This window comes from Pseudorasbora parva, chromosome 4 (assembly GCF_024679245.1).
Source record: "Pseudorasbora parva isolate DD20220531a chromosome 4, ASM2467924v1, whole genome shotgun sequence".
Lineage (NCBI taxonomy): Eukaryota > Metazoa > Chordata > Actinopteri > Cypriniformes > Gobionidae > Pseudorasbora > Pseudorasbora parva.
Window position 1 is genome coordinate 15,266,363 of NC_090175.1, and position 27,992 is coordinate 15,294,354.

Consider the following 27,992-nt stretch of genomic DNA (forward strand, 5'->3'; position numbering starts at 1 on the left):
GACCCAAAATGCAAATATTTTGAGATACATTATGAGCAACGTTCTAAGAAGGACCCATTCACAATTTTCATTTCTTACTCACACTCATTTCATTTCAGACAAGTTGGTCTTAATGGAACATAGTGAATTCTCCAAAACACAAAAAAACACCATAAAATAACTATAAAAGTCATTCATTTGATTATATACAGAATTAAAAGTCTTCTGAAGACATCCAAAAAAAATATATATCTCCATGAGTTTGGAATTACATGAGAGTGAGAACATGATGACGGTATCTCTTTAAACCTAATGAAGCTTGATTACAGTTCAAACATATCACAGTTAAACTAAATAGCCAGTGCTTTTTTTGTTCAGTCCCAAAAAATATTTTTAAATGTTGAAATTAAGCATTTAATGGAAGTCCTATGTGGGAGGTTTGTCCTATCCGAGCAGTACCCTTTGGAGTCTGTGTGCGGGGACGCTGTTTTCTTCCTCTGACTCTGCGTCGCTCTGTGGGTTTGAGCTGCAGGGAGAGGAACACTGCGGGGAACAGAGGTAATGCATGAGCGGCAGGCGGTACTTCCCACAGAAATCCACAAACTTGATGTGCCTCACACACGAGTCGAAGTAAACACCTAAAGGGCATGATGAGCGAGATATGGTGTCAAGAGGTGGGCAAATATTCAAAATGTCAAAGATAACAATAAAACTTTGTCAACTTATAAACTAACAACAGCATTTTGCATATTTTACTGTATCAATATCTGAACATGCAATAAACCAAAAGAAAGAAAATAGCCTCTGCAAAGGGGCCATGATGGTGTGGGGAACATGAGATTGGGATAAGTCAATGCTTTTGGGTTCTCTCACAAAATGTTTGTTTCCCTGAGAAACTTTGCGTTCGCTTGCAAAACCTTTTTATTTTTCCTTACAACATTTATTTTTTTTTGCTCGCAAAACTTTTGTGATCTTTGCAGTTTTTGTCAAAGTTTATCAGGGGAACGCAAAACATTTGCAAAAGAAACCAAAGTTTCTTGGGGGAATCCAAAACGTGCAAAAGAACACAAAGGCATTGGCAAAAAAAAATTATATTTATTGTTCTTCACCATGTCCCTTTAGGGGCTCCGTAGTATGGAAGGTTATTTCCGCTATAGAATAAAAAATAAAAAAGGTAATTGCGGCTTTTTATCTCACAATTCTGACTTTTTTTCTTGCAATTGCAAGCGATATAAAGTCACAATTGTCTTATAAAGTCGCAAGTAAATAGCCTTTTTTTGGACTTTATAATTTGCAATGGCAAATGTATAACAATTCTGAGAAGAGAAGTCAGAATGGCGAGAGAAAGCCAGAATTATGAGGTATAAACAGAAAATTCCGTCAATGGCAGGGAAAGAGTTAATATTATTTTAACATGACAAAATCACTTAAAACCTACCTTATGGAGCCCCTAAATGGACATTTGCACAAAGAAAAAATCCGTAGCCATTTACATGCGAAGAGAAAAAAATGTGCAGACACAAAATGTATGTGCATTCATGTGAAAGTTCAAAAACCAGAAAGTTTGATTCAGCGCAGAAATAAAAATAAAAACATGTACACATGAAATTTCACATAAGCAGAGGCTTGTAACTTTTCCACGTTCGCATGCACACGTCATATTTGTGTTTTTTTTGCAAATGTCCAGTGACATATAATATTTTTTGTCACCATGATGACATTGCAAAATGACTATACATGTTTAAATGACTGTAAAACAAGTTTGCTTTTAAATCCCTCACAAATTGTCCCATTGACTTCTAATGTAATTGCCCCGCGTAATGTGCCCCACGTAATTTTTGCTTCTTTTTAAAGAACATAAGGGATAAGTTATAATGTTTAATGTTGAAATGATGAAATAATGTTTTTGTAGTCTTCTAAATTCTGTCAATTGAGTTCAACAGGTACTGAAGCCAGAATTTTCCTTTAATCAGTGCATCATGCGGTTCAAAGCAGTGTTATCCTTGCCAGAATTAGATTCGATATGTCACAGATTATACTGTCTTATTGTGCTCCCCTACCTGCACACTTTGGGTTGGGACATTCACTAGCCAGGTTTAAATAATGAATCAGATTGGACGGTAGGTCACACGAGCGGAACGGAAGGTTCTGGGACTTGATTGTGCGTCCTGCTAGCTCTATCAGGGATGGAGGGTCATAGGTCATGTCCTTGATGAAGCGCACAACAAGAGGATTTCCACGGAGACTGAGCTCCTGCAAATGGATGAGGCTGAGGATCTCACGAGGGAGGAAGGTCAGCAGGTTGTTGTGGAGACTGAGGGAGAGCAGGGAGTGTAGTCTGCAAGGTGAAAAATCAAATAACATTTTTTTTTTTTTTAAATCACCTCACTGCTTTGACTTTACAGCATAGAGAATAAGTAACAAAAGATCTCACTTTTTGAGCTGGGGCGGTATGCTTTGGATGCGATTGTCACAGAGAACCAGGTATCTCAGACTGGTGAGGTTAGCCACTTCAGGTGGAATGGAGGAGATGAGGTTCCCTCCCAAATACAGCATGTCTAAACTGTAGCGGAGGTCAAAAGTTAAAGGAATAGTTCACCCCAAAATGATCCCATAATGTACTCACCCTCAAGCCATCCTATGTTTATGACATTCTTCTTTAAGCCAAACACAGAGTTATATTAAAAAAAATACTTCCCAGCTTTGTAATAGCATTGAATTGGGCACAAGTTCTATAGATCCATAATACCTATCACTCCAGTGGGTTAATAAATGCCTTCTGAAGTGGCGCAATGTTTTTTTCTGTTTTTTGTGTGTTTTTTTTATACTTATGTCATACAGCAAGTCAGAGGTCACTCTTCCACTGGAGCTCGACTCTTTCATGAACGCACATTTGACCGTTGCCGAAAGCCAGTGATTATAGTTTATAAAGTTGTTTTTCCATACAAAAAATAAATAAATAAAAAATCGCTTCACTTCAGAAGGCATTTATTAACCCACCGGAGGCCTATGGATTACTTTTATGATGGATAGATATGCTTTGTGGAGCTTTAAAACCTCTATTCAATGCCATTACAAAGCTGAGAAAAGCTACAATATTACTTAACATAATTTCAATTGTGTTGACTTGAGGGTGAGTAAATTATGGGATCGTTTTCATTTTTGGGTGAAATATTCCTTTAATGATCCATGCTTTCAAGCTGGCTTTACGTTAGCATATATGCCTACAAGTTGACAAAACAAACTTAAAATGCAGTCTTTTTCTTCCTGGAAAATTGCCTAAAAATAGTGATTCTCTTCTTGTCAGCACAGGCATGAATACAATTTTGTCCAATAAAATGCTTGAATGAGAACACGTTTTTAAATATACTTTAAAAAATGTACAAAGTTTGTGGAGATAGTAAAAAACAGTGTGGAGAATATCAGAAGAGCTAAATCTGAATTATTGTAGAGGTGATCACAATGAGGACAAAAATAAAAACCATGTCCTGCCAATGGGGGAAAGTTCATAGTTCTAAATACCTAGTAAAAAATTTGCAATGTAATGATGAAACAGGAAGATCTAATTTTAACGAATGAGAGATCATTAACTTCAGAGTAAACAGTCCGTGTCATGTTTATTTATTAAATACTTAACCAGTTCTTTCATTCTATCAATCTTTTAGCCCACAATCAGCCCCGGCCTTTACTGACCCGGTCAGACGTACACGTGCGTGTGTGTGTGTGTGTGTGTGTGTGTGTGTGTACACAAGCTTATTATTATAGGGGCCGTTCCCCAGGGCAGCTGACTGTGAGCCATTTCCCACACAGCAAAACGTTGTTTTTATAAGCTGCTTATTTTGCCCTAAAGCAAAAGTAACAATCTCATACCTGGTCAGGTTCTCTATTTCTGAAGGGATGTTCTTCAGTCTGTTTCCTCCAAGTGACAGCGACTGTAGTGTGGTCATTTTTAGAAACTGCATGGGAATATCCTCAAACCGGTTTCCACTCATATTCACAGTTTCTATCTGCATGCACCCAAAATCCTTAGGGAACGAGCACTCATTCAGAAGATTGTTCTTAGCTACAAACGTCTTTAGGTTTGTTAGTCGCATAAAGTCATCTGGTATGACCGTGAGCGCATTATTACTCATATCCAGATATTCCAGGTTAGATAGAAAACAAACGGAAGGTGGAAAAAACGATAAACGATTGTAAGCAAGATGCAGTTGCTGGATTTGATTTCTTTTACTGTCCGCGAGATGATCCAAGTTCAAGTCGTCCAGATGCAGACGTGATAAATGTAAAACAGGACAATTGTCGTCCATGCTTGGGAAACGAGCCATATGGACTATTTAGTAAATTAAAATAGCCTAATATAGAAATCAAATAAAGTAGCCTATAACACGTTTTAAATGCTGCGGCAATATAAAAATATATCGCTTCAAGTTATAATCCATACACTTGTTGTTGATCCCTTTTGACTAGTGTCCGAAATGGGCGCTCTTGCCCGAAGACTTTGGTGGTTTTATCTGTAGTACTAGAATGCGCGTCACGGGTCCTGCAGCCAGTCAGGTCATCCGTATACATGAGACAAGTTTGCTCCGTCTCATAAGTCTCTTATGCAACCTTGCACGTTTATTTCGAGTGCCTGGTTTACATAAAAACCTGTTTGCAGTCAGCAGGTCTGCTTTTTGTGAAACAGTGATTGCATTAAATGCGTAAAGCATAAATAGTGTCCACATGTAGGCAAAACGGTAAAACAATAACAAGGCATTTGACTTTGAGGAAAGGGTTGGGGAAAGTTACTTTTAAAATAAATGCATTACAATTGCGCCAGGCTACTCCCTAAACAACAACATTTTATTTGTATTTTTATGGAAAGCAGTTAAATTACTTTTCCTTAACTAGGCTTGCTTGTTTGTTCTATTTTTGGCAAATATAAAGGCCCTTTCACACCAAAAGTGAAATTAATAAGCCCCAGGCTGAAGAAAGTTATACTTTCTTACTTCAGGAATAAATAAATAAAAAATAGAAAAGAAACTAAAATGTGATGTTTACCTAAAGTCATCATTTGTGCTTTTTAGGTTGAATTGGATCATTGAAGGTCAACAGCATAGACATTGGTTAATTAGATTAAATACAAGATATAGTTGTGTAATTTAACATATTCAATTATTGCAGGTTTGCATAATATTTTGAGTTTGCATTCTACAGTTTTTATTCATTTTGAGAAATACTGAATGTTTTGTTCAAGTGAGATGAGTAAATGTTTAATCTATCCCGCTTCATCCTCTTAGTGCTCTGGTTGGTTGTAGCGCTATCCTATCGCGTGCAGAGGGAGTTTGAAAGACAACCGTTTATCCCGCCCCTCGGATTGAGCCCTGTCAATGGTGAGTTCCCAGACCAAACATCTTGATGTGAGTCTGGCTTGTCAGGCTAGGACAAGAAAGCTGTCAGTCAATAGATGGGAAAACAAAGTAACTTGCGTTACTTATTTGAAAAAGTAATTGAGATATTTTCATTACTTTTAATTTAAAAGTAATGCGTTACTTTACTAGTTACTTGAAAAAAGCTATCTGATTACGTAACAAACATTACCTGTAATGCGTTACCCCAAACACTGTCATAACAGTAATTAGTTATATTGATATAATCACAACGATCAGGCACAACATTATGACCACTGTTGAGTTGATTTGTTAGAAGCAGGAAAAATGGGCAAGCGTAAGGATTTAAGCAAGTTTGACAAGGGCAAAATGGTGATGGCTAAGCGACTGGCTCAGAGAATCTCTTAAACTGTTTTTTATTAAGATATTGCTGTATAGTTTTGTTGATTGTTTGCAAATTAGGTTTAATTCACAGACCAGGCACATGCACAGGTAGAGTTCAACATGCCCTTTTTGCCCTTACACTCCAAAGTGCCTTTTTTGTTTTGTTTTTCCCCTTCTTCAATAAATCAATGCTATTGATCACCCTTTACGTCAGCCTGTTTTACAAATATTAGTCAATGAAAAGCATTAAAAAGAGCGCTTCTCAAACTGACCGTGAACATCACAACTCCGCCCCCTCTATCTAGCTCGGGCTAGCATTTGCCATCATCCAGTCATAGCAATAGCGAACAGACCAATTAGAAAACAATATGATGTAAGGAAGTTAGAGGTGAAACAGCTGTACTCCATGGGGGAAAATGCATATTAGTATTTCCATGCTAAAAGCTGGTTTAAACTGGTCTCCCAGCCTGACCAGATGAAAATGCCCAAAACAACAAGCAAAACAGATCAACCCGAGCAGTTTTGTATGTTTTTAATGAATTCAGATTTTTATAATAAAATGTTACAGTTTGTGTCAGCACTTTATTAATGAAAAGTCATCACAAAATAATAGGCATTATGCTGATATTGTCTTTCAAAAAGTGGATTTTGAACAATGTAAATTCTACAATGTACGTGAGATATGTGTCATATTACTGTTATTGAAATTGGAAGGGGGTAATTGTGATTATTATTTTTTTATCGTTTTATTTTTAAATTGTTTTATTTAGTTTCACTATAAATTCAAAAATCTTACAAATATCATACAGGTCTTACTCTTAATACAAAATAAAATGTAATTTTATTTTAATTTTAAGGTGAAAAGTACAATGTATAAAATGCGTAAAAATACCAACACAAAATTGTTTGCAGTCATTTACACCACAACTACAGGACATACATACTCTCTTATATTATTCCCTCAAAAATAAAAAGACTATAACAAAAAATAAAAGAGAACACATCTTCAATAATATAGTAATAAACTAAATGAAAATATGAAACTTTGTCTTTCCATTAAAACACAGGTTGATTGAAGCTCAAATGTGGACAAATTCCTACTCCTCAAACCTTTTTAGTAGCCACTTTCATCTTCTCCACAGTTTCCTACGGAGGATGGGAGACAATTCCAAAGTCACACATTTTATTTGCTTAAGGTCCATAATGACCCAGACAAACAGACAGGAAGGAAGAGTAGAGAAAAATGCACATGCCATCACACTTAATCAGTAGTGCTTTCTAAGCAGAACACAATGTTATTTTCAGCACTACAATCTTTACCAACCTGATGTTTATTGAGTTCGGCCACTCGCTGAGTCCACTCCTCTTCTGTCATCTCCTGATCATTTCCCTCCACTTCATCAACAGCACGAAACTTATCTGCACCTGTAGAGAGAGCAAAGACAGAAAGTCAGACCACATTCCACAGAAGAAATCCAATTTTTTTCCAGCTTTGCTCTCCAAATCCCAGTCTTTGCAGAAAAAACAACACCAATATCTTAGGTCAGAGTTTTGGCTCACCATCGCAAATAACAGCAGTGCAAACCCAGTTCCCGCAGGCACAAACACAGCGGTTACATTCCACCTGAGTCTCAGCACCGTCCTCGTACGTCTCATCCTCTAAGGCGCACTCTAGAAACATGCAATAGCATCAACACACAGGCTATATGTTCATACATAGGCCTGTTTATATTATACATGGCCAGTATATGCCAGGGAAAGTGAGCTGAGTGGCTGAAGATCTTACTCCTCTCTGGAGGGTTGAATCCAGGCCTGAGGCAGTTGAGGAACTCATCAAAGCTCAGTTTCCAGTCAGCATTCTCATCGGACAGCTCAATGAGGGCATCCACACACAGACTCCTGTAGAGCACACAATCAGCACTGTTTTTAAGATTTTATTACATCCTTTAGTGCAATATTTTTCTCATAACATTCAGTTAGCATTACAATTTATTTTGATGGACAGAATCATCCACGAACGCTACTACTGGAAGAACAAGTTACCCTTTAAAAGAAAAGTCTCAGCACTGCTTTAGTTTTCCATAATGAATCATTGTCTCCCTTCTCTGTGGTTGTGTGTGCGTATTTTTAAGCTGGTAAAGGGCATAAAAAATGCCCTACATAAAACTACCATTCATAAAAGGGCTTAGTAAGATTTTTTAAATACAGTGGGTTTGGAAAATATTCAGACCCCCTTAAAGTTTTCACTCTTTGAGCTCTTTTTTTTTTCATTAACGTACACACAGCACCCCATATAGATAGAGAAACACAGAATTTTTGAAATTTTTGAAGATTTATTAAAAAATAAAAACTGCAATATCACATAGTCCTAAGTATTCAGACCCTTTGCTGTGACACTCATATATTTAACTGCTGTCCATTTCCTCTGATCATCCTTGAGATGGTTCTACACCTTAATTTGAGTCCAGCTGTGTTTAATTTTACTGATTGGACTTGATTAGGAAAGCCACACACCTGTCTATATTAGACCTTACAGCTCACAGTGAATGTCAGAGCAAATGAGAATCATGAGGTCAAAGGAACTGCCTAAAGAGCTCAGAGACAGAATTGTGGCAAAGCACAGATCTGGCCACGGTTACAAAAAAAATTATGCTGTACTTAAGGTTCCTAAGAGAACAGTGGCCTCCATAACCCTCAAATGGAAGACGTTTGAGACGACCAGAACCCTTCCTAGAGCTGTCCGTCTGGCCAAACTGAGCTATTGGGGGAGAAGAGCCTTGGTGAGAGAGGTAAAGGAGAACCCAAAAATCACTGTGGGAGAGCTCCAGAGATGCAGTTGGGAGACGGGAGAAAGTTGTTGAAAGTCAACCATCACTGCAGCCCTCCCAGTTGGAGCTTGTGCAAGACATGTGCAAGATATGTGCAAGACACATGACAGTTTGCTAAAAAAAAAACACCTGAAGGATTCTAAGATGGTGAGAAATAAGATTCTCTGGTCTGATGGGATCAAGATATAACTTTTTGGCCTTAATTCTAAGCAGTATGTAAGGAGAAAAATATCACCTGTCTAATACAGTCCCAACAGTGAAGCATGGTGGTGGCAGCATCATGCTGTGGGGGTGTTTTTCAGCTGCAGTGACAGGACAACTGGTTGCAATCGAGGGAAAGATGAATGCGGCCAAGTACAGGGACATCCTTAACAAAAACCTTCTCCAGAGTGCTCAAGACCTCAGACTAAAGGTTCACCTTCCAACAAGACAATGACCCTAAGCACACAGCTACAACAATGAAGGAGTTGCATCACAACAACTCAGTGACTGTTCTTGAATTGCCCAGCCAAATCCCTGACTTAAGCCCAATTGAGCATCTCTGGAGAGACCTGAAAATGGCTGTTTTAGTTTTTCTTTTTTAATAAATCTGCAAACATGTCAACAATTTTGTGTTTTTCTGTCAATATAGGGGTGCTGTGTGTACATTAATGAGAAAAAAATGAACTTAAAATGATTTTAGCAAATGGCTGCAATATAACTGAGTGAAAAATTTAAGGGGATCTCAATTCTTTCCATACCCACTGTATATATAATTATTTGATCAAAACATGCAGTAATACTGTGAAAAACTATAGCAATTTAAAATATTTTTTTTTTCTATTTTATATATATTTTGAAATGTAATTCATTCCTGTGATGGCAAAGCAGGGTTATTTTTAGAAGTCTTCAGTGTCACATGATCCTTCAGAAATCATTCTAATATGCAGATTTGGTGTTCAAGAAACATTGATTATTTAGTCTGGGTAAAGCCAGCCTGATCTGCCGGCGATTTAATTTCGCCCTGCAACTCGATCTGGAAACCTGTACATTCATTTCTACTGCTTCTGTTACACTTTTGTGGGAACCAATCACAGACTGGCTTATCCACCTGAAACACTATTGGCAGTTTTACTATTAATGCGATGACGGACAGAGAAAGTTGACCTGTTGATCATGCCTCTTGTGCAGTAGAAAATACACAGCAGAATCACCAGACCAATGTTCAATTTTAAATTGAGCTTGGTCTGGTGATAGCCAAACAATTGCTTATTATTATAAATATTGAATGTAGTTAAACAGCAGTGTTGTGCTGCTTAATATTTTTTGTGTAGAAATATTCAAGTAAGTCTTGTTCAATTTAATGAGTCCTTGATGAATAAAATATACATTTCTTAAAAAAACTAAAAAATCCTCTACAAGGTGGTATAACATCAGTTTGCATGTATATATTATGTCTGCTTTATAGTCACTTAAAAAAGACAATAAAAAATAATGACAAAACATTTTCTCTTTTGCTGAGCATAGATTTTACCCAAATTCAATTCAGATTCCAATGCACTACAGTGCCTAACATCACATTATGACATAATAATGTCCTCTAACATTGTGTTGGTTTCCCATATTGCTGCCAAAACAGCTCTGACTCATTGAGGCATGGACTCCACAAGACCCCTGAAGATGTGTTGTGGTATCTGGCACCAAGATGTTAGCAGCAGATCATTTAAGTCCTGTAAGATGCGAGGTGGGGTCTCCATGGATTGGACTTGTTTGTTCAGCATATCTCACAGATGCTCCATTGGATAAAGATCTGGGGAATTTGGAAGCCAAGTCAACACGTCAAACCCGTTGTGCTCCTCAAACCATTCCTGAACCATTTTTGCTTTGTGGCATGGAGCATTTTTCTGCTGAAAGAGGCCAAAGCCAAAAGGGAAGTGCATAGTCTGCAACAATGCTTAGGTAGGTGGTACGTCTCAAAGTAACATCCACATGGATGGCAGGACCCAAGGTTTCCCAGCAGAACATTGCTCAAAGAATCACACTGCCTCCATTGGCTTGCCTTCTTCCCATAGTGCATCCTGGTGCCATGTGTTCCCCAGGTAAGCAACGCACAGAAAACATCAGACCAGGCTACCGTCTTCCATTGCTCCAGGGTCCAGTTCTGATGGTCTCGTGCCCATTCTTGATGCTTTCATGGGCACCCTGACAGGTCTGCGGCTATGCAGCCCGATACGCAACAAACTGCGATGCACTGTGTATTGACACCTTTCAATCAGAACCAGCAACTTGAGCAATTTGAGCTACAGTAGCTCGTCTGTTTGACTGGAGACCCAGTCGTCTGGCCATCACAATTTAGCCCTTACCAAACTCACTCAAATCCTTACGTTTGCCCATTTTGCCTGCTTCTAACACATCAACTTTGAGGACTAAATGTTCACTTGCTGCCTAATATATCCCACCCACTAACAGGTGCCGTGATGCAGATATAATCAGTGTTATTCACTTCACCTGTGTATTTCCAATAGTGATCTTCCATTTTAAATTACAGATTGTTATAGATTGCACTGTAATAGACTGTGTAATTAAATTAAATAAAACAGCGGTTACATATTTTAGGGTTAGGAATAGGGGTTGGTTTAGGGTTAGTTGCATGTAATCATAAATAATTTAGTAATAATAAAATAGTTATTATTAAAGTAACTACATGTAACGCGTGTAACAAGGAGACAAAGATAAAGTGTTACCAAAATAGCCAAGAATTTATTTTAAGCAATTCTGCCCTTGCGACACAATCTGCAAACTGTACCACATATATACATTGGCTATTTGCCAACCTCATCTCTAGATATCAGTATCGGCATTGACCTTTCTAAGAACTTGTATTTTACAGAATTCTTGTAGATGGGTTTTGAGCCTTTTCCTATTGGCCAGAATGTTGACAATGTAATACAATTTAAATGTTCAATGCACAAAGTAAATACTGTATATGACACCAAAAGCGTGTTTCATCTTGTCTTATTGTGTGAGTAAATTGTGACCATACTGAAAGATTTGCTTTGCACAGCTGTGAGAGGACAGTGAGGTCATGATCATTACGTTTTATAGACTAGCCCAGATACACATCGGTTATCAGAAAGATTTTCAGAATCTTCAGAAAGACTATCAGAAGTGGCTGTAAAGAGTATTGACACAGAGAGTGGTAAACTGATAAAGACACTATTCAGGTTAATAAAACTTACAACTCCAAACTGTGTCCATCTGATTTGTCTAGGTCAAATGATAAAAAAACGTGATTGTGTGTGTCATAATGAGATGGAGATAAACCAACAAGTACAATAGGACATTATAAACCTGATGGAGTATGTCAATATGACATTTATTATGAACAATATGTCTGAATGCATGTGAGAAGTTTTTGAAGATGCATTTTTAAACTAAACTAAAATATAGGTGGTGTACTTTATTCACTGTAAAAGCCATTCACCCCCAAAATAAATATTTTTAAAACTATCTACATGCACATTAGACTTAATGAAACTTTACTTTGGTTACCAATTTAGTAATGATATAGGCTACAAATAAAACTTTATATTTGTGTCAAGTCATATAATGAATTTAATTAAGCAAATTAATGGGGATTGTTATATAAAGTATATGCGGCTTCGGGTTCAGTACGACACCTTGATTCAGCAAGGACATGTTATATTTGGTTAGAAGTGACCATAAAGACATTTATAATGGAGATATATATTTCATATAAATACTGTTCACGTGACACTGAAGACTGGAGTAATGATGCTGGAAATTCAGCTTTGCATCACAGGAACAAATAACATTTGTTAATAATAATTAAAATAGTATAATGAGTAATGATATTTCACAATTGTCCTGTTTTTACAGTATTTTTGATCAAATCAGTGCAGCCTTGTAGAGCATAACAGACTTTCAAAAATATATTTTTTAAATATCGTATTGACCCCAAACCTTTGAACGGCAGTGTACAATATTGCACTTTATAAAAGAAGAGACTTTGATATCAATATGGGTGTGTGGTTTATGAGGACATATCAAATGTCCTCATAATTCAAATGGCCTTAAAAACATACTAAATTATGTTTTTTTGAGAAAGTAAAAATGCAGAATGTTTCCTGTGATGGGTAGTTTTAGGGGCAGTATAAGGGGATAGAAAATACGGTTTGTACAGTATAAAAACCATTACGCCTATAGAGAGTCCCTGTAAACCACATAGACCAACGTGTGTGTGTGTGTGTGTGTGTGTGTGTGTGTGTGTGTGTGTGTGTGTGTGTGTGTGTGTGTGTGTGTGTGTGTGTGTGAGACCTGAGCAGGTGGTTGTTCTCCTCCTCAGCGTAAGGAGATGTGATATTTATAGCAGTCTCATTATGCTGAATGAACTTCATTAATTCTGTTGAATCCAGCTGAGCGTCTCCATTATCATAGTTCTGAGAAACAAAAATGTGTGAGACAGACATGTATATCTGAAGGCATTTGTGTTCATTTGAATCAATATGTTAAAATAGACACACACACATAGACACACACACACACACACACACACACCTGGAAGTATTTGAGCAGGACATCTGAGAAGTTGGATCCTTTAGAAAACCAGCCGTCAGGCTCCACCTTGGACTGCAGCCATTTAATCACATGACTCCTCAACTCATTGCGGTCCGTTAGGTAACAAACAACTAAATAATAAAACACAACAAACAAGCACAGTGTTACTGCTATACATTTGAAAACTAACCATTTTCTTACACTTTCAAAACAGTTACCAGCATCTTAGACCCTGAAAAAGTTAATGATTGAAATTAAAATATATTGTGATTTTAATCACCATAAACTTATAAGGGCTGTTTACACAACACCTGAAAATGTTATGCATTTTGGCCGTTCAACAGCATTTTGGGGGCCTTTAAAAGGAGTTTTTAAAAGTGCACATTATCATTATTATTATTATTATTATTATATTATAAATTGTGAATCTGTTCAATGTTCAGTCTATAGACAGGTAGTATTTCTTTAAAAAGTGACATCGCCAACTACTGACAACATTGCCATCTGTACATGAAAAACACAATGGAAAAACTGTTCCGTTTTACATCGTTGTTGTTGTGTAAACATATCCTTAATATTTTTAAGTCCTATTTCTCATACTTCTAGGTGTGTGTGACTTTTTTTCATACTGATGAACACAATCTGAGTTATATTAATAAATAGTTTCCAAACTTTATAATGGCAGTGAATGGGGCTCATGAGTTTGAAGCTTAAAATGAACTACTCCTTTAAACCTAAATATTGGATGTTGGTCTCTAACAATAAACACACAAAATGTACCATATTTAATAAAATGTTTAATGATAATCAGTTATCAATATAACAGATGCATGTTTACTTAAGTTTTCCTGTAGCTTAACCAGTAGAGCGTGGCGCTAGCAATGCCAAGGTCATGGGTTTGATTCCCAGAGAAAGCAAGAATTGTACCTTGCATGTAATGTAAGTTGTTTGGAAAAAAGCGTCTGCCAAATGCATAAATGTACTTACTTGGGCTGTTGATGATCTTTTCCATTTTTTTCTCTAAATGAGATGACACAGAAATCATGTCAATGGCTTTCATCAGGACTTGCTCTTTGTGCAAAGTTCTTTAAAACTCTTGCATATTTATATATTTAAATTAGGCAAATTGTGCTAACATTTCTGAGAGGGTTTGGGTTATTTTAATAGCACCCAAAACGTTGCGGTTACTCACGTAACCTCGGTTCCCTGAGAATAACAAGGAAGGGTATTGCGCCGCTAGACACTTATGGGATAACTCCTTTTCTCTAAATATTGAAGCCTTATTTTCAGGTTAATCCATCTGAAGCAACAAGACCTGTGACGCTTGATAGCACGGCCATCTACGCAATAGTCGTTCACGTTATTCTCAGGGAACCAAGGTTACGCAAGCAACCGAGACGTTCCCATTTGAAAACGGTTCCTTGTCGCTAGACACTTATGGAAACTTACCCATAAGTTCAATCACGCCGTGCTATAAAAGCTGACGACCTAGCTCTGAACACTCATCAGAGGAACAAAGCCTGAGGCTATAGGGTAGAACTTTGGCCAGAAATCCATCTGGGCCCTGACAGATTTCTTTGCCGAAAATTAGCTGCTTTTATAGCCAGTAGCTCCCCGATTGGTTCATGCAAATATGCCGCCTCACAAATAAGTTTGTACAGTTCCCGCAGTGTTTTTTTTTATTTTTAAAAAGGCTTTAAAATTTTAAAGATAAGGTTTCCCATAAGCCTCTAGCGATGCAAAATGCAGAAAGCATCTACACACACACTAGTCATAGAAACGGAAATGTCTATAATCTTTATATTTACCATAAATGCATCATGCTATTTAGACACTATAAACATGAATGTTGAATGGAATACATACACACTTACCTTCACAATGTCCATGATGAGCCACCTGTACTTTGAGTCCAGTGAGACAGGCATCACGATGCAGCTCACAGTGATTACGGTACGTCTTCCCATTACTGCCGCAGACTGGACGCTTATGGGGTTTACATTGCTGATAAAACACATACACATTAAAATAAGTTTATATTCATGATATCTATGTCGTTTATATCAGTGATTAGCAACTGCAGATCTTGACTCAATAAATTGTTCACAGGTCTGATAGGATAGCAGGTAACAAAACTGTGCTAAATGCAAATAGTAATATGGCAACTATATATTTTTAAAACAAAATAGGCTTATCAACTTTTAAAATTGAGGTTTCCATGTTTTGTTGGCGATGAAAACGCTGTGACCAATCAAATTCTACTTTTTTTCATTTCCACCTGTCACCTGTTATTAATTAAGCATATTGTTAAGTTGTTGCATGCTCTCTTTAAAAAAAAGAGCCAGAGCAGTTTGCGTCCGAGAACCTAGGCAGCTGCCTCGTTGCCTCGCTGTCTTATGAGACAATGGCTTGTAAGGCAGTGTTTTGTGCATGAATGCATCTCCCAATTTCAGACTGACTTCTAAGGCAGTGTTACAGTTTAATGATCTACAGCAAACTAGAGAGAGCTTTGGTGAGAACTAAACAAATATTGAATTACTACATTAGTCATTTCTTGCTAGAAATGACATCAGAAGTGGATAATATTGTAAAAAACAAACAAAAAAAACATACATATACACACAAACTGACTAGCAAATGCAACTTTCGGACAAAATATTTTTTTTTCACTGAATGGGAAGCGCAGGATTGTGGGATATCAAAGGCAGCGAAGGATACATGTATGCTGTCTTAAAAAAATCAATCAGATGAAGATATCTCAGACAGGAAGTGAAGCAAATATTAAATTCAGCCGTGGCTTGATGTCTTCCTGCCTTGAAATGTATCCTCTGAAGGCAGCATTTTCTAGGTTTCGGATGCAACCCTAGTCTAGTGATGTAAAACACCTCTATTTATAATAGAAAATAGAGTTGCCATGTTAGTAGTTTAGGGTAGAATTGGGTAGAAACTTTGCAACAAATTTATTTTTCCCCTCTACAAGTTAAAAGTTTGACATATTGCCTCAATAAAATTTTATGGAAATGCCTGTAGTCTATTATATATATATATATAATTAATATAGATTATATTTTTCAATATATATATATATATATATATATATATATATATATATATTACCAGAAGGCCTATTAAAACTGAAATACATTTTTATCTTTGAACTCCTATGAGCTGAGCTCCTTTATAAAAACATACTATAGGTTTTCAAATTGAAATTGTGTGTAATAAATAACAGTGACTGTAAAATATGGTTCTTTGAATACTGATTTTTGGTATTTAAGTTATGGCTTTGGGCTAGTTTTGGCCAATATTGGCTGTTTTAAGCTCACTGTGATTTTGCCAAGACACGTTCCTGGATCAAAATTTTGAACAACATTCCCATCCAAAACCAAAGCCTTCTTAGATCTTATCTCTAATACTAATCTAATACTAAATAGGTTAATAACTGCTGTAGAAGAAGCACAGCTAACCCCGTTTGAAAGCATAATAAGCTTGGCATAAACTGTAAACTTGTATCTCAAATCTGACTGGTTGTTTGGAATGTTGTTCCAGGATCAATGTTGATCAAGGGAACATGTGTGTGGTGAAAATCACCGTTTTGGGATGATTTTGGCAACCCTGACGGGAAAGTCAGGCTAGTATTTTCAGGGTCGCGGTGAATGTGTGTCTGGTCTGAATACACATCTGACTCACCTCGACGCACAGACAGGTTGGTTCTCCTTTCTCTGTGACAGCACATTCTCTTCCAGCTCCACAGAACACATTCGCACAAACTTTACTTTTACTCGGACTCGTCACCTCCTGCACACCAGACACAAGATACAAAGAAAATTGTGTGCAAAATATTTACATTAAAATAAGACTTTGGCTCCAACTAGTGGTGGAGGAAGGAAAACGCTTCAAAAATGAAGTTATAATATACATTTATGCTGCAGTACATATTGTTTTATGGCGCTGATCTAGAGATCATTTAAATAGATCGCTATACTATATAGTAGCCTAAGTAATACTTAAAGGGATAGTTCACCCACATTTTTTTATTTAATCAGCCTCACGTTGTTCCGACCAAAACTGTATTTCTTTCTTCTACTGAACACAAAAGAAGATATTTTGAAAAATGTCGGTAACCAAACAGTTGATGGGCCACATTGGCTTCCATAGTATTTTCTTCTAAATGAATACAGGTTTGGATTTTGAATAACTTGGGTGAGTAGCCTAAACGATGACTGAATTTCCATTCATGGGTGAACTATTCCTTTAAGTCAGTCAGAATACTACCCTGTTGGGGGAAAAAAAACAGATTTGAGCTGGTCCTTAGCTGGAGCTAGTTTCTGGACCAGCACATGACTAGGACCAGCATAAACCAGATCAAACCAGGGGCCTCATTTATAAAACTTTCCGTAGAGTTCATCCTAAAAGTGTACGCACAATAGCTAGATTTTAACTATGCACAAAAACAATTCAGATTTATAAAAACATGTGTCCGCCAGAACCTGTGCAAAAATCCCTTTATAAATCACAGCCAGCAGAAGATTGTGCGTCCATCCATGCATCTCCACCCTGTCCCCTCCCCAAAATCACCATATATGGAGCTTACAATGCCTAGTTTTACTATGTATGACCCCATCTGCGTATTATTTGCATGCATATTCCCATCACCTGACACAATGTTTAACACTTTTAAAGGTATAACACATTTTAAAAAATTAGATACTATACCATTTGTGCCTTTCACATCACATTGCTAAAAATCAAAAATGAACAGTCACTAGAAGATTTTCAATTTGAAGACCTGATTTTTTTTTTTTTTTTTTTACAATGTAGTATTATTGTTAAAATTCTGAGTAATGATTATGTCATTTCAGTGCATATCGCCATCATTATATAAATGAGACCCCAGGTGCTTCAAAACATACCTAAACAGCATATGCAGTTTTTTTCAACAGGGTAAACCCCCAAACCTGGCTAAATACTAATCCCATTTTACTATTACTAATCCCACACCTGCAGATTTTAGACATCACCACAAGATGGCAGCCAGCATTTTATATCTAGTGCACTGGCACATGTCTATCAAAATCTGAAGCAGAATTTCATCAATTAATAAACAAAAAATAGCTTTTTTCTTCATTTGGTAACATCCAAATAACAAATGACTTAATTATACACACACACACACACACACACACACACACACACACACACACACACACACACACACACACACACACACACACACACACACACACACACACACACACAGTAGCTACCTAAAAAAGACTGGTACTGATGTTTTCACCTAAATAAACAGAATTTGCTCACTCACTCCCCAGACATGTGCTGGCCTTTTATTCTGCTGTCTGATTGGCGCAGACTGAAGTGAAAGCCGCACTGACACAGGTCCAGATGGCAGCCAGACCTGTTGACCTTTGCCCTCTAATAAAGAGGGTGAGTAACAAAGAGTCTGACTATGACAATATACCAGCACATGCTGCCACTCACTGAAACACACTCGTATAAAAGAAGCACCTCGCGCCTGCAAGACAGATGGCACACACACACGCACACACAAACCATCTGTAACATCTGTGTCCTATTTATATATATATATGATATTTATTAATACATATAATTTATTAATAAATAAATATTTATTAATAGTAATAAAAGTAATTGCCACCTTTTACCTCACAGGCACTTTTTTGCAGTTTCAAGTTTGTCATGCCATTTTGTCTTTAACTTGCAATTGCGATAAATTAGGAATTGCAAGATGTAAATTCACAATTCGTACTTTTTTTTCTCGTATTTATGAACTAACTGATATAAACTCGCAATTGCAAGAAAAAAATAAGAATTGCGAGTTTATATTATGCAATCCTGACTGAAAAAAATTCTGAATTGCGAGATGAAAAAGTATGAAAAAATGTTCCAAAATATGTTTGTTTCATTTTCAAACAACAGATATTTTTTGTCTGTTTTTTTGTCAAAATGTATTGTTGTTTACATATTTGTTGTTTTATAGTTAAAGTGCAAAAAAAATACCAAAAATGGAACAATATTAATATAATATAATATAATATAATATAATATAATATAATATAATATAATATAATATAATTCCAAGGCCATTCTATCCAAGCATTGCATATTGTACATGACATAACGGTATACTGTATATTTTAAGGAAAGACTGGAAAAAATGTAGTATTCCCCTTTAAAATTGCCAGAGGAAGTGCACAAGTATGCAAGTGCATACTTGCTGGCTGAGTGCAGACTGCATCAGAATGTACAGGAAGATGCTGCAATGGTTGGAAGTTAACATACAGCCTTAGGACATCTGTCCATTTCTCCATGCCCTGTGACCCCTTAACTCTAACCTTTAACATCGCACTGGGAAGACTCTGGAAAACAATAGAATGGCATTTCAAGCAAGTGAGGCTAATGTGGTGGAGCAGCCTAATGTGATGCTTCTCTCTCTCTCTTTCCATCACACAAGTGGGAGTGTGTGTACACATGCAATGAATAGTTCACATAAAAAGAGCAGTGAGTGCCATTAAGATCTCATTTGGGGAAAGTATCACAGTTTTCCAATGGTGTGTGTGTGTTTACCAGGGATGACTGAGTGTCAGTAAAAGAAAAAAGCAAAGCAAATTCACATTCACATTCTTCCTCACAAGATACTTTTTAAGTTTAAGTTTTAATCTTATACATTCAGTCTTGGTGACTTAAATGTTCCCTAAACGTTTAAACAGTAGTGCATTTCACCTGTTTAAAGTACCATCAAACTTTTTTAGTTTGTCAATACAGTCAGTGTTCACTTTATCACACAATTATGAATGAGGAAATTAATGTTAAGCATATTACTATATGCACAAGAGACAGAGAGCCGAGCGATGAAGGAATTCACACCCTAGATGGTGTCTAGAGTGCAAACACCAGAAAAAGTAACAGACTCCACCACAAATTCAACAGAACATTAACACCATTAAGCTGAGCGGAAACTTCTTTCACACACATATAATCACCAACAGGCTGTATAAATCATATAAGACACGCAAACACCAGGCTTTGACTTAAAACCAGAGGGCAGACAGCACATTCTTCACATTCCAGTGTGTGTCAGCTGAGATCGTCTGATGGAGATCAGAGCAGACGGACTCTGTAAGATGATACCACAGCATTAGTGAACAGAAGTCACTAGAAACCATTATAGTGGTCCTTACCATGAAATAAACCCTGATAACATTGCCTGTTCTCATTCTGGCTTTTGTTTTGCGCCCGTTTCAAACATGCATGCATGTTAACAGGTAAGAGAATTCACACTGCACACGAGAATTATTATTTTTTACAGTCTATGGAGAATTCTCACTTGCATTCAGCATGGCAGCCGTTGTTTTCAGCCTATTTTTTTTGTTGCTGCCAGCACAGAATCAAAGTGATAGGTCATTGTTCCTGGTCAAAATGAACACTATCACAAATATTTTGTAATTTCACCATAAAGGCATAGAAGTCTGTTAGAAGTCTACTATCTCACACACAACAAATGACTTTATGGCCCGGATAAAGCCAGGAAAACTACACCTTACTTCACATTTTGAAAAGTTAACACAATGGATAGCTATGATCTCATCATGGAGGTGGAAAAACAAAGTTCAGTATGACCCACAGGATTTCTCGTTTAAAGGGTTAGTTCACCCAAAAATGAAAATGTGATGTTTATCTGCTTACCCCCAGGACATCCAAGATGTAGGTGTGTTTGTTTCTTCAGTAGAACACAAATGAACAACATGCACAAAAACCCTGCTGCTCATGACAACACATTGATGTCTTAAGACACAAACCAATCGGTTTCTGGGAGAAACCGAATAGTATTTATGTTTTTTTTGTTGTTTTTTTTACCTCACATCAGACAAATCTCGTCTAGTTTTCCCATCCGTGGTGCAATCATAAATATATAGTATGTAGATGCCTCATTCGACCGATCCGCACAGGCACTAATGAGGAATATATATATATATATGTGATCGCACCAGTTTTGACCTAACCAGACGAAAGTAATACCGGGTGGGAAAACTAGATGATATTCGTCTTGATATGAGGAAAAAAAATAACAAATACTTCTGGGAGAAACCGATCGGCTTATGTCTTAAGACATCAATGTGTCGTCACGAGCAGCAGGGGTTTTGTGCATGTTGTCTAAGCATGTTTTTTTTTTTTACTCTCATAGAGTTGTTACCCATTCACATGCATTATGACTGGCAGGCTGCAAAGGTTGAAGTTGAAATTTTTAATTTGTGTTCTACTGAAGAAACAAAGACACCTTCATCTTGGATGCACTGGGGGTGCATCCAAGATAAACATCAGATAAACATCACATTCTCATTTTTGGGTGAATTATCCCTTTAAAGATGTAAAGTGCCCTATTTTGCTTTTTCATGCAGTGTGTAATACCGCTGTTTGTGAATGTAAAAGCTCTGCAAAGTGTAATTATTGTAGTTATTAAAGATGTAATTGTATCCTAAAAGAACCGATTCTAAACTGCCTGAAACAATCTACATAGGTTTGTAACACATTTGCATTATGCCAGTCTAGCTAGTCTCGGGCTCAAATTGATATGGTAAAACCAAAGTCAGCTTTACTGTTCGTATCACTGTGTATCAAATGCTGAAGCCTCAGGAGGTGAAAATCAGTTTCATTTCCGACACACATTGTAAGCGATAGACCAATCACAACAGACTGGGCAATCTGACCAACCAGAGCAGAGTAGGCTCTCAGAAAGGAGGAGTTTGGAGAGACCAACTCCTCTAACCTTTCTATGCCGCATGTGGATCATTTGTGTAACGGGTATCAGATAAAACCAACCCTTCCCTCATGTGGATGAGCTTAACTGCAAACACGAGTTTCACATTCATTAAAGCGGTGATGAATTAAGAAATCAACTTTACCTTGAGCTTTTGATAAATAAAAGGTCATGGTAATATAAGAATATCCTCTAAGTTTCAGAGCTGAAAACTTCCTTTTTAGTCAAAGAAACGCTTTTACAGACACCAGGCCCAGAAAACAATTGTGAGTTTCATACTTACGTCATCATGCGACGAAACATCGCCTCTACAGAACGTGTAATACAGTAGCCCAGCCCACCGACTCATGGAGCTGTTCGGATCACTAGCCAGCAGCAATAACAATGTGGACGAAGATAGCAAGATATTGTGGAAGAACACAGTCACTGCATAAGCTTCCTTTGGATCCTAATATTAGGAATGTGTGTTACTACATGTATTTTTAATGAAGTTCCATCTCACATGGGGAAAAACGTTTGTGTGTTCACTTCATTTCACTGCGGAATCGTTTGTAAACAAGTCTCAAGTGCTGGATTTGAAGACACAATGTGGTGCCTTCTATATATTGAATCCGACAGGAATGGTGCAACAAACTTATGTGAGTAAAACATCTTTTTTATATGTAGTAATAGTAGTCCGAGGGCTGTGTGTTTTCCAGACCTACCAAATCATACGCCTGTCAGCAGAAATTCTTTCTTGATCTGGTTGCGCGCGGTGTATGTGTGTGCGTGCAGTTCGCACTTATATCGACCGATCCTGCAGGCCATGTAATACAGAAATAATATTCTAATCAATCGAGGGTGGATGAGAAATAAATCATTGTGTTTGTTTGATAAAGACATTTGTGAGCCCTGTGGTCAAGAGTATCTTTGCAGTTTCCGCTTTCAAAATAATCCCTCCCTCATGTGAACTGAACTGACAGGGACATAGATATGACAGCAGAGCTGAAGCTCATTAAATATGCAAATCTTATCCAATCCTATAGCCATGGGCGTTTACTTCCAAGTCTCCAGTGCGGCACGACAATCAAAAACCAGCTAATGATGTTCGTGTAGTTGACCTCAGACAACACTGTAAAAAAACCTATTCATGACACCTTTAACACCCACACTGGAACCACAGAGGAAACACTACTTTTGCTTATCCGCTTTTAGCCAATTTGACACCTCAGGCATGAGACAATACAAGTATGCATCAAAGACGATATGTGAGACACAATTTGGTCACTTTGTCAATGGTAAAAGTTTTTCAGGCCCTCTGCTAAATATTCAGAATTGCTTGTTCAGTCTCTGCTTTGCAATAACACTTCTTTGCAACACCCTTCAGTAAGTACTAAATCACAAGCACAGGGTTTATCCTGTGGGCTGCAGCATAAAAAATAGCGCTGGCAACAATAAAAATGGCCGTTTGTTAAATAAAAAAAGTATTTTATTAAATTCCCAATCCCTATAGACATTTTTGAAACCCTGAGTTAAGCAACTAAATAGTTCAGGCTCAATCTCAGGGGTTTGGTATATGGATAAATCCATATTTCTATCCTCACAGACTTCCATACTTACTGATCAATATACTACTGCAATATTAGTCTTAGGGTATTCACACACATTGTTTTGTTCCATAACAGGGACTTAATTTGTTACAATGTTGCATTTTCTTCTTGGAGAAAAGTCCCAGTTACGGAACAAAACAAATGATCTAGCTGTGAAAACAAGTTCTGCTGAGCACTGTACACAAACGTCTACAGGCATCAGTAAACAGAAAGAGTGAAGGAAGGTTCATAGGTAGGTTTTAAGGGACCAGAGTGTCTTATGACTTGGACAAATAGGCAACCAAATAACTTACAAACCCCCACAAAAGACCTTAGCAACACCCTAGCAACCACTCACAATGTCCTTGGGCCCAGGCACTACTGGTTTCTACTTAAATGATTTGTTCACTTCAAAATGAAAATGTTCTTATATTTTACTCACCCCTAATCCAAGATGTTCATGTCTTTCTTTCCTCAGTCAAAAAGAAATTACATTTTTTGAGGAAACCATTCCAAGATTTTTCTCCCCATCATAACCAAAAATGGTGAAGGTCCAAAATGCAGTTTCGAAGGGCTTTAAGGGCTCTGCACGATCCCAGACGAGGAATATGGTCTTTTTAAAATGAATATACTTTAAAGGGTTAGTTCACCAAAAAATGAAAATGATGTAATCATTGTTTCAAAACAAAGCTTTGAACCGTTTCGAATCAGCGTATCGATTCATGATTCAGATCGCGTGTCAAAATGCCAAACTGCTGAAATCACATGACTTTGGCGATTCAAATAATGAACTGATACGCTGATTCGTAACGGTTTGAAGCTTTGTTTTGAAATCGGCCCATCGCTATATAAGTCGTTATTTAGTTTTTTGTGTGCCAAGAACTATTCTCGTCGCTTCATAAAATGATTGTAGAGCCACTGTAGTGAGATGGACTTTGTAACGACGTCTTTAGTGCCTTTTATGCGTCTTGAGAGAAGAAATTACATTGGTGTCAATGAAAGTCTTTCTGAACCACCGGATTTCAACAAAAATATCTTAATTTGTGTTCCGGGCTGGGAAGATGAATCTGCATTCAAACTGGGTCATTAATGTAGTAGAAATGTGAAAATATTTTTTAATTCGGTGCTTTCTAGACTGAGAAAAGACAGAAAATGTATTTTTGTCTCATGGGGATGGAAGACAACAATTCCCAGAATGCTCCACTGCTCTACGAGGCCACTCCCAAAGCCAATGCTAACAGATTACTGAATCACTGATCACTTTTCCACCACGACCGCGATCATCTTCATAAAATCAGTTCAGTTAGAGAACAGACACTACAATTAAAAACTGAACGTGTGTGTTCAATATGTGATATAGCCGCTGAGGGACGTCTCACAGCCCAAAACGCTGCAGGAGTCACATTCATGGATGAGCTCGTGATGAGAGCTGAGGTAAATGCAACGGCACTCGCGGCATAGATTCACAGCGCATATTTAGTCTGTTGCGTTTTCAGTTCATGCCTTTAAAGGCTTAACTTTCATAGGAATTCGTTTGAGAAGGACTTACTTTGCTCTGCAGGACTCACCGTTTAAACATGGATGCCTGAGGCTGCAGCTGCGAGTGTGATCTCCCATCCCCCACGCGCGAGTTGAAAACATGCGGAAATGGCTCCCTCTGCTGGCTGTAGTCTTTAGCCTCTGGCCAACAGTTCCTCCAATGGTGCAAATTGACAATATTTGTGTCATGGGAGGAATTTTTCCAGAAATAAAATGCATAAATCTCTTGTCTCAGGGTGATATGAGGGGGGGAAGCACAATCATTTGAATATACTGCAGGATTTCTACTGATACAAAGCCATATGCTAATCACTGAAGTAAACCTTTAACCTAAATTCCTCCCCTTGAGCTGCTCTGCGACGTGCCAAGGATTGCGCAATCACATTGTAAAGGTCACACTATACATAGGTGGAAGTACCGCCCCCATGTTTACAAAGCGCACATGTGAAGACCAATACAAACACCCTTTAGCAAACCAACGGTGTCAGATGATTTTGAAGTTGAAGATGGAGTGTTTTTGGTTAAAACAAGAGCAGCGCAAGATACGCAATTTAGGTTCATTTTTCTTTTTTTAAATGACCGATCGTTTTGCTAGATAAGACCCTATTCCTCGTCTGGGATCGCACAGAGCCTCTAAAGCCCTTCGAAACACTTTGAAACGGCATTGATTTGGGTCTTCATCATTTTGGTTCCTTTGGAAGGCTATGTAGCCAAGGGAAGAAAAATCCTGGAATGTTTTCCTCAAAAAAAAATATTTTTGACTGAAGAAAGAAAAACATGAACACCTTTGAAGAGATGGGTAAAATATCATAAAATTGTCTCATACTTCTGTCGGTCTGGATGTTTGTCCTTGTTCCAGCGTAAATGTGTTTATTATTTTGGAGGAACTGGCAAATGAAGTATAGGCTAATTTAGGCCACTTTTTGACATATGACTGTCATAAATGGCCCAATGCACTTGAATACAAACTTTCAAAAGCTTCTTCTTTTTTTTTCATAAAAAAAATGTTACAGACATGCAATTTTCCAAAAGATCAATCTGTTCCTCAACCATCTCATCATCATGCAGATGGTAGCTGTGAAGTCATCTCTAAAAATATACCCTCCACACAACTGCTCTTGAACGCTAGAGCTTCGGTGTGTGAGACCTGTTGTTTGGTTCCTAATGAAAAGGCATGAGGCCGTTCTTCCTGATGATGTGCAGGTGTAACAGGCCTCCAGGCGCACACATAAAAAGACTAGCACATCTGCCATGTCTAACTATGTCAACACCGCACAAGACCAGAGGACTGATCGCATGCCAGTGCTTCAATTCTGATAGTTACACACACACACACACACACACACACACACACACACACACACACACACACGTTTGTGTTTGTGACAGACAGATTGCCTTTGTATCTGTGTGAAGTAATAGTGTTAAAATGCCCTTGTCCCACCCAGGTGGTAACGTCTGCTGTTATTTTGCTTTCCATTACTCCACATACCAATTACGTTGCCTTTACCTGCCAAGACAAACAGCAGCTGTTCATGCCCAGAAACTTTAGCGCACATCTGACGCCCTTACTATTGGGTTAGCAGTCCGAAAAAAAGATGCTAACTTCTGAAGTTACAGTAAGTTCAAACTATCACAGTCAGGGAACAATCCATACAAAAACTGAAAACTACTGGTCATTTTTGGCCGGTATGCGTTATACCCAATGCTCTTATAGGGGGGAAAATTTTTTTTTTTGAACTCTAGGGTTCTTGACTTAATTTTAATGAACACTTTATACCAAATGTTCTAATGTCTTAAATTAAATGATTTTGTGTTTAATGGGTTATTTAACTTTTTCTAATGATAAATTGTGTTTACAAGCTGTTTAATTCATGATTAAAAAAATAATTAAACAGAATAAATGAAAAAAATTATATTATATATATATATATATATATATATATATATATATATATATATATATATATATATATACATATATATATATATATATATATATATATATATATATATATATAGATATATAGATATATAGATATAGATATATATATATTTTTTCATTTATTGTTTAATATTATTATTATTATTATTATTTTATTTTTTTATTAAATCCATAATGATCCCGTGCCTGACAGAGCCCATTAAGTTTCTATAGAACCTTTTCTTCTGCATGTAAGAAATCAATATGTAAAATTCCTTTGGATTAACACTAAATTTACAAATTTCAATGGCATAAATACAATAAATTAACACTCACAGATTACTAGATTTAGAAACCTTTAGAAACCCGTTCATTAATAAAAAGATTTATATATATATATATATATATATATATATATAGCGACTGCCCAAAATGTTTAGGTTTTAATATCATACATGCCAAATGAATTAAATCCTCTAATTCCTGGATGGATTTATGTTATGTTATGTTAATGGGTTTATGTTGACACTTTTATGTCAAAAGTGTTCCATTCAACTCTGATAGTCATTTTGTCTTCTAGAGAATGTTGTCCAAAGAAATCAAAAAGCTTTATGTCTTACCTCTGCGTAACAGCAGACAACGAAGAGGACAATGAATGGAAAAAGTGTCCTAATAATCTGCGGAAAGACACATAAATATAAGAACAGATATATCAGATACATCACTGCGAATATAAGTTTTGATTCATAAAGCTTGAAGACTTACCATTATCAGGAGAGGAGAGGAGAAAGGAGAGATGAGAGGATCTGCTGCACAGGCAGAGTTAGAACTGAAGGACAACATTACAGACTTCTGGAGAAATCCAGTCATTCACCCTCCCCCAGACACCCCCACCCCCAAACACTCACTCTCTCGCTCACACACACACACACACACACACACACACACACACACACACACAAGTTTGTTTTTACGAAATGTGGGGACAGTCCGTAGGCGTAATGGTTTTTATACTGTACAAACCGTATTGTCTATCCCCTTACACTG

The 27,992-nt window shown here is 37.2% G+C and overlaps 2 protein-coding genes across 3 annotated transcripts in view; both read right to left on the minus strand.

The window, feature by feature from the left end:
• lrrc58a (leucine rich repeat containing 58a) overlaps positions 1–4,498 on the minus strand; it is a 4,567-nt gene extending 69 nt beyond the window's left edge. Inside the window, exons 1-4 of one of the 2 annotated variants that reach the window (XM_067442639.1) lie at positions 3,850–4,498; positions 2,414–2,542; positions 2,040–2,317; positions 1–522 (exon numbers count right to left, since the gene is read on the minus strand). The exon at positions 1–522 is cut by the window's left edge and continues 69 nt beyond it. In XM_067442639.1, coding sequence (XP_067298740.1) covers positions 386–522; positions 2,040–2,317; positions 2,414–2,542; positions 3,850–4,304 — 999 coding nt within the window. In that variant the 5' untranslated portion in view covers positions 4,305–4,498 and the 3' untranslated portion in view covers positions 1–385. Of the gene's footprint in view, positions 618–2,039; positions 2,318–2,413; positions 2,543–3,849 lie in introns of both variants that reach the window. The other variant, XM_067442638.1, reaches the window with a different exon arrangement.
• A 1,751-nt stretch (positions 4,499–6,249) lies between these two features.
• Positions 6,250–27,804, minus strand: fstl1a (follistatin-like 1a). The gene is made up of 11 exons (XM_067442640.1): positions 27,711–27,804; positions 27,566–27,622; positions 16,808–16,915; positions 14,992–15,121; positions 14,105–14,137; positions 13,118–13,248; positions 12,878–12,999; positions 7,519–7,631; positions 7,293–7,403; positions 7,057–7,157; positions 6,250–6,878 (listed from the first exon to the last, which is right to left on the minus strand). The coding sequence occupies exons 1-11, from the start codon at positions 27,786–27,788 to the stop codon at positions 6,837–6,839; spliced, it is 1,026 nt and encodes a 341-aa protein (XP_067298741.1). The 5' UTR covers positions 27,789–27,804; the 3' UTR covers positions 6,250–6,836.
• Between the last annotated feature and the right edge of the window lie 188 nt (positions 27,805–27,992).